The sequence below is a fragment of the Lactuca serriola genome, chromosome 1, assembly GCF_051521515.1.
Source record: "Lactuca serriola cultivar US96UC23 chromosome 1, Lser_US96UC23_V15, whole genome shotgun sequence".
Taxonomy (NCBI): domain Eukaryota; kingdom Viridiplantae; phylum Streptophyta; class Magnoliopsida; order Asterales; family Asteraceae; genus Lactuca; species Lactuca serriola.
Genome location: NC_136408.1, coordinates 176241803 through 176250288, shown reverse-complemented (window position 1 = coordinate 176250288; position 8486 = coordinate 176241803). Strand labels below are relative to the sequence as shown.

The following is an 8486-nucleotide window of genomic DNA, read 5'->3' as shown; positions in this document are numbered from 1 at the left end:
CATTGCCGTGGGCTGGGATCCCTTTAAGGACTCTGGCCCCTTTCTATATTGCGATCCATGCCCCCACATATGCATCTGCTTTTCACATAGATATTCAGAGACCTTAAAGACATTAAGTAGTAAAACTAGCTAGCCTACGTTTTTTTTACTTCCTTTTGCGAAAATCGTAACCCTAAAGTTCAATAATAAGAGTGAAGAATCTTCTGACATTAAAGCAACAGTAGTCTTCACATGTACATGTTTGGGTCTTGACTATACATGGCGTTAATTTTGCTATGAATCTCATGATGTACTTACTTTATTTCTGTTTTACCCTTCTGATTCACATCTACAGTAACACACAGAAGTTTTCAGATATGTAGTTATAATACATGGCTATATCTGGACAAAAGCAAACATATGCTGATGATGCCATATATATTCCTCATATTTATTACATATATAACATTCATTGATTCCTTAAGTACCATACGTAGCTGTTAATGTATCATGTAAAAGTGAATAAAAGATATGCCAATGAATAAAAAATATCTGCAGACTTTTCTGCTTTATAAAAATTAATAAAAGGTTATCTGATTTTTTTTTTTCTGTCTGACCTCAAATGTGATTACCACTTAATTACTGGTTTTTATCCACCGGATGATTGTAATTAAGTCTTATGAGACTATATATTTTTTCACCGTGGTGAAATAAATTAAGGTACAACTATCCAAAAGTCAAACGCTTTTGCTAAGAACGAGGTGCTAATTAGGATTTGGTGGCATTTTCAAACTGGTAATTTCAACATGAAGACAATATATATATATATATATATATATATATATATATATATATATATATATATATATATATATATATATATATATATATGCTGTATGATGTATGACAATAAATTACATATAGATAATGTACATAAATACCTGTAGATTATTGTATCTTGTGAAGGACTTGAAGCAAACTGGACATGAAAATTGATTAGGACCAGCAAGAATCTGACTAGGGTTTGGAATCCAGTACTCTTTGGTCTTCTTTAATGTGTTCAAAGGAAACCCTAAAAGGGTTTCATTCCTAGTTGTGACACCCGTCTTGCCAGAAGCATTAGGGCACCAATGAAACCCATGAACCATTTCTTCCCCATTGACACCCTTCTGTTTAGGGCAGCAAGGAAACCCTAGAAGCACTTCATCACCATTGATACCCTTCTCTTGAGAATAACTAGTAGGGAGCCCAATATTTAGGGTTACATTAACGGTAGTAGTACTACCTGTGTTTGTGGTTGTACTTGTTGAAAAGCTGCAACCGTTTTTGTCTTCTATGGCAGTATTATATGTTGGGTAACGGTGCTCCAGCTCCAGATCTCTTTTGAGGTTTAATTTGCTAAGAAGCGGAAGAGCTTCTTTCAATGGTGGTGGTGATGATGATAATGATGATGACATGTTAAGATAAGGGTGTGAGGCAGAAGACTGATTATCAGAGGAATGATAAAGGTAATAGTATGGGTGATGAGAAATGAAAGGAAAGCATCCTTTGAGGAAGGTGGGATTTGTCATGGTGAAGCTAAAAAATAGTGATGATACTTAATTAATATATATATATATATATATATATATATATATATATATATATATATATATATATATATATATATATATATATATATATATAGAGAGAGAGAGAGAGAGAGAGAGAGAGAGAGAGAGAGGGGTTATAATGAGATCACTAAATTTTTTAGGATTAATATGATATTTTTTCAACCTTTATTTTAAAACATGCATCTTTTTTCTTTTTTAATAAACGATACCTAAAAATGACATGTGTCAGTTTTTTAAAATGTCTCTTTAACACGTGGTATTTTTCTATGATTTTTATTATTTTGTTTTTTTGGTAACAAATCAAATTCAATTCAAATTTTGAAAATACAAAATCATATCCTAATAACATTATTATGTTTATCTATATAAAAATTTTAAATATACCGACGGTGGTTTCCAATGATTATAACCTAATATCTTATAGAATAAATTATAGAAATGGTTCCTGTGTTTTGGTTAAATTTACAATTTTGTTCGTTATGTTTAAAAATTGATAGGTTACATCACTATATTTTATAAATATTGCAGTTTACGTTCATGTTTCATATAAAAATACTAACTTTTCCTTTTTTTGTTCTTTTTCATTTTCTTTTAACAATTTTATTATTATTATTATTATTATTATTATTATTATTATTATTATTAAAGGATGACCATTCTTAGGAATAGTGAACATGCTGGTCTTTTGGAAGAAGGTCCTTCGTTTATGGAGGTTTGCCATATTTTAGGTTTCTTTCCATGTATTTCTTTTTTGGATAGTTTATGTTATTTTCTCCCTTCTTTGTCCACACGTGTTATGATTCTCAATCCACCGCTTCAGCTGTTCAATGGTTTTGCTCCACCGAGGTTACTTTAAGCTAACTCGATCATAGGTAAGTTTAACTCCACCCGGTCACCGATCCACCGCCTCCTCTTCTTCATTCCTTTTAATCGGTCACTTCCACAGCTTCTAGCTTCTTCTGTTTTCTTCATCAGCTTCAGGCGTATCATCCTTGCGTTTTCTCCACACCATTTTCAATCGCCGACCGCTTCCGCCATTCTTCTAGAACCCTCTGCATCTCCCACATCCGACTAGTATTTTATATACTTTCACTTTTCCTTCGATTTCCCATTTGGTGGCAAACTCAGAACCATATTGTTACCATCACCGATCATACGTTGCGTGGTTCTTTCTCTATCGGCATCACCAACGCACCACAGTCGACCCTCCTCTTCACCTCCTTGCTGGCTCTTTTTATTGATTTTGGAAAAGCCCTATTAGCTGCGTTGATTCTGGAAAAGCAGAAACTTTATCGGCGTCCTCTGTGATTCTATTTTCAATTACGGTTCCACTACATCTCAGGTATGTACAACCATCATCATCGGTCTTTCCCTTATGTGTTAAGAAATTTAATTCCCTAAATATCACTCTCTATCTCGATTTCTACGACTTCTAGCCCTAAAATTCGATTCCTAATTTTTGCAGATACTATTCTGACAACTTATTGCCTGACAACAGTATCGACGACTTATTACCTTTCAATTAATAGTTTCCTATACCTGGTATGCTCTTACAATACTTTTAATTTTGCCTGAGAAGCCATTTAACGTTTGTAATTTTGGTTTAAGGTATCATTGGATAATAAACTAAGGTATTCTTCGTTTTTTGTCACTTCTATATAATCTTTATCTATTTGTTTCCCTAGTAGTGAATATTTAATGTTTGTTTCTTATTAATAGTGTTACCTGTGACATCCCCAATTTTACGGCCAGAAAAGACCGATTTGTTTATGCTTTGTTTTTAAAATCAGAGTAATCGTTTAAAGAAAACTGTTGTGGAATTTGTTCCCAAAAACAAAAATATGATAACCATTTATCCAAACATTTCTCAAAGAGAATGTATTTTCATTAAATAATAAAACCTTGGGATGTCATGTTCGATACAGACCAAAAGCATAAACAATATAAAATAGACCTTACAATAGTTATTTAACTACTGATCTATAATCCAAAATCTCTCGTCAAGTCAACCAACATATACCCTTGTGCCATTACCTGTAATGAAAAGAAAACTTAGTGAGTCAGGCTTGGGAGCCTGGTGAACATATAGGGTTTTCAACCCACAATAATATAATTATTATATTTAATCAGCAAACAATCAACCCAATTACCCATCCCCTATATCTTCTTAAGGTTTTACCCTAAGAACCAACTATCCTTCATTCATTTATTCCTAAGGAATTGGCACGAAATCCATTGCTGCCAAAGTTTATTTATCAAGTACTAAATCCATAGTTATCAGGCGCTAACTCCATAGTCACCAAGGTCCACTTAACAAGCGCTAACTCCATAGTCGCCAAGGTTTACTCAACAAGCGCTAACTCCATAGTCGCCAAAGTTTACTCAACGTGCGCTAACTCCATAGTCGCCAAGGTTCATCAAATAGGCACAAAGTCACATCGTCGCCAAGGTTTATACAATAGGCGCTAACTCCATAGTCACCAACTATTCCATCTACCTATGCTCTACCCAACAATTTTGTAGATATAAATACTTACACAGTTTAAATCATTTAACACCTGTATAAAACTCTAATTTCCATGCCCATCTCAAATAGACAAATAACATATAAACACATAGCACGTATTTCATAGCAAATACTTCATATTTATGTGTTAGAAGAAAGTAACTACACCACTCACACATATAAACAACAATATACTTAATACACTCAAACCATACTTGTATTATTATCGTGTTTATGAAAGGTAGTATACACTCACTTGATCAGAAGATGATCAGACAGCACTACGGCTTGCAGAAGTAGTATATCTCCGCAGATCTGGAAGATCTTCACAAAAATTGAACTTCTCGCGGGCAGAGCTTCGGCTCGGAAATCTCGCTCTTCGGGATTCTCGGGGCTTCGGATCTTGCTTTGGGATTCGAGATTGAGACTGGGGCTTCGGGACACTTCGGGCACGCAAAAAGATGAAAAACGGGAGAGAGAAGAGAGAAAAATAGCAATTGAGCCGGCTACCCTCGCATCCTATTTATAGGAGACTGGAGCCTCGAAGTACGCGGGGCGTACGCGTCCGAAACGTTACTGCATGCGTCATCCGAAGAACTCGAGTGCGAAGGTCGTCATGCTTCACTGTACGCGGGGCGTACTTCGGATGAGTCCGATGACTCGCCTTTGGATAATACCGGGATTTAATAATTAAATTTAATTATTAATTAATTAATAAACTTCGAAAATTCATATCTTCTTCATACGAACTCCGTTTTCGACGTTCTTTATATCCACGCGTAGGTGAGACTACGCTCTACGACTTTCATTTAGACTCCGTCGGCTAATTTTGACTTTTATTTTTATTATTTATTTTTAATAGGTCGGGACAGAAAATTTCGTTATAAATTCATAACTTCTTCGTCTGACGTCCGTTCTTGCCTAACTTTTTATCGTTTCGCTACTAACAACGAGATCTTCGATTCTCGTTTAGATCGCTAAGGCTAAATATCACTCTAACGTAAATTCACTTTTTACGTCATTCAGCGTTGTGCCGGTTCTGTCGCGAAACTTCAACAAGTCATAACTTCTTCGTTATAACTCGGATTTTGGCGTACTTTATATGCACGGAAACCTTGTAACATATACTACAACTTAGTTAGGATTATTCTCCTAAATAATCTTCTATCAAAAAGTCATTTTTGACGCTTATTGTCTCTAAATTGACTAGCCCTGATCTACGGGCGTTACATTACCCCAGTTGCAATATGTTTTAGAGATTAGAAAGTTTGGCTAAAAAAAAGAGGTTTGGATACAGTTGATGAGGTTGAAAATTGGTGGGAATAGTGTTGGTATCACTTCCGTGAGTCATGTTTATGCATACCCTTACTCCTTTCAATCTTAAGGATATGAGACTACAATAGACGCTTATGCGAGTCTCTATTGATTGTGTGTGGTGGTGCTAGAAAAAAGTTTTTTAGTTGAAGAGATCCATGCCCATCTGCTCTTGGTATTGCAGTTTTGTAGGTATATATTCATCACTTCTAATATGTTTCAATGCACTCCACTTGTTTGGCAAAATGCCAATAGTCATGTCATTCATGCATATTTTTCGTTTTGGGTGTTCTTTTTTAGTCTGAAAGCATAGATCCGTGAGACAACCTATTTTTACAGAAAGACTAATACCTAAAGAAAGATTTAATAAAATGAATAAAAAAAATCATTTTTATATGTGTAATGTGAATGTAATAGGGAAAGGTAAAAACAACTAACAAAGCTAGTGAAGAGTATTAGTGCATCAATAATTGCTGATCCATAAATTTTGGTTTATTTTATAGTATATTTATACTCTATTTCATAGAACTCTCTCTGGAAAGCAAGGTTTGTGTTCGTTTTCTATTTTTTTATTGGAATCATGTACCGTTAAATTTGAAATATTGGATTCATTTTTGACATCAATAGATAGAACAGAACATGTTGAAGAAGTAATTCCAAAATATGTTGTGACATTGACATTTAACTTTTATTTTTGTGATTTGTAGGTGTCATTGGATTTTGATTTGGATTTGAATAGGCCTACGCATAGGTCTACGCATCAATCTAATATTTATGAAGGTTATTTCGATCCTCATTTATAACAATAGTTAATTAAATTTGAGTTTTTTCTAAAAATGTTTATAAATATCACATAATTTTTTTTTATATTTTTACTAAGTTCAAAAGAAAACAAAGTATGCTCCCATCAAAATAAAGTGAGGTCGTAAAACCAGAAAATGATATCATCAAAACAAGTTCCATTTAATAGCAATTCAACCATCACTAAAGGCATTATTCTGCTGTCAACAATTACCAAATAAACAAAAAAAAATACACATAAAACTGTTACAAATTTATAAGTATCGAATTTTAATTATTATATAATTGGGAATAGAAATTTGGGGATTCGCTAAGATGGTGATCAAAATTAAAAAAAAAAAATCATGGTTTTGATGAAAGAAGAAAGATTATGATTGCGAGTTAATAAAATGTAAGAAAAAATAAATGTACAACTTCTCTTGCTTTCTTTTAATTTTCAATAAAAAAAATAACATGATTGTAAACACATTTGCCAAAAAAATGAAAAAAAAAGGAAAGAAAACTGACTTATTTATTGAATCTGGCATGACATTCAGACTCATCGGACATTTTTCTTGTTTTTGCGAACACATCTTGTAAGCTTTCAGGTCTAAAATTACAAAAGGTAATATGGTAAGTTTGTGTTGCTCATTTAGAATTACCAAAGGTAATCTATAATATGTTACTCTATTATTAGTTACTTCTTCAATTCCCGCCTTCTAGCAAAAAATTTGTCACCTGTTACATGCATGTTTCTTCCTATTTTACCCTTACCCCTGATGAACACCACTTTTCTTCGATCAGAACGGTAATATTGGGTCTGATTCCATTTTTTTTCATGACTACAGGTATATGCATCAATTTGTGTAATACTAGGTTTTGTGACTAAACTACCCCTATGCATCATTAATGGTTTTGTGACTAAAATACCCCTATGCATCATTAACGGTTTTGTGACTAAACTACCTTTATGTATAGTTTTTTTTTCATATTTCAATAAAAATAACTTTTTTTAACAATAATGGTTTGTGATTGAACTATCCTTATGTAATGTTTTTTTGTTCATAATGTTAGAAAACTAGAAAGACCCCAATGACTGTTGCAAACCCTAGAGAAATTCCAGAGTATGAACTCAATCCCCTAGAGCTTAAAATTCACAAAAGTGATGGCATCACAAAGGCAAAACTGTGATTTATGCTTCATATAAAGTCTCAAAGTTTATATCTTTTGATTATATTAATAATACTATATAGACATTTTGGTCATTTCGACAGGGAACATATCAAGTTGCTAAATGGAACGGGACAAAAGTTTCAATGAGGATATTAGATAAGGATAGTTATTCTGACCTTAAAAACATGTATGTATTTACTATTTACAAATTACACATTCTTTTTCTACAACTTTAACCGGATGACTTCATTATGATTTGACTTTTGTACCCTTTTGTGAGAAATATCCACCTACACAGTAATCTTAATCTTCATTTTCTAGACTATTACCTGCTTTATGTCTTCACACTAATATCAGCTATGTAACGTTCATGCTTTCAACTATCTCCTACCGCTTTAAGATGCAAATATACATATTGATGTAGACTCAACAACATATCATAAACACTTAAACAGAGTAGTTTTCATTCTACAGTTAGCTAATATTTTTTACAGAATTCATAGCGAAGCCATGACGTTCCACAAACAAATTGTCCATAAATTACTATCTAATCCTTCATATTCATATGAAGCACTAGATGCCAAATACGATTGTATCTGTTTAGCTCCATCCCCGCAACGCGGAATTCCTCATCTAGTTATTATTATATAACAATTTTATTTGTTCTTTATTTTAATAGAATTTGTATAAATTTCTTACAAAATTAATTTTATTTTTTAAAATTATATATATATATATATATATATATATATATATATATATATATATATATATATATATATATATATCATAATATTCTTTATTCTTAGCTTTATTTATTTATCTTTGTATTTGTGGTTTATAAATCTTTTAATATTTTTGACGTCTTATTCAAATATACTATTTAATATTGTTTTTTTATGTTTTGTACGTTCACATTATATAACATTTTTTTATGTTTTGCTTAGGTAAACAAATTAAAATAGAACCTCATATAACTATCAAACATCAAATATAATTATTTAATGTTGTTTTTTATATGATTTTCGTTTACATCATTTGTTTATGTGCTTTATTATTTTATTCAACTTTAAGAGGTTTTATTGCTACTTTTTAAACGAATAATCTTAAATATTAGGATA

General features: G+C 32.2%; 1 protein-coding gene across 1 annotated transcript in view; it reads right to left on the bottom strand.

Moving 5' to 3' along the window:
* The window catches only part of LOC145101578 (zinc finger protein WIP5-like), a 2465-nt gene extending 898 nt beyond the window's left edge, over positions 1–1567 (bottom strand). Inside the window, exons 1-2 of the mRNA XM_079038797.1 lie at positions 921–1567; positions 1–75 (exon numbers count right to left, since the gene is read on the bottom strand). The exon at positions 1–75 is cut by the window's left edge and continues 898 nt beyond it. Of these exons, the coding sequence (XP_078894923.1) occupies positions 1–75; positions 921–1550 (705 nt within the window). The 5' untranslated portion in view covers positions 1551–1567. The remainder of the gene's footprint in view (positions 76–920) is intronic.
* Between the last annotated feature and the right edge of the window lie 6919 nt (positions 1568–8486).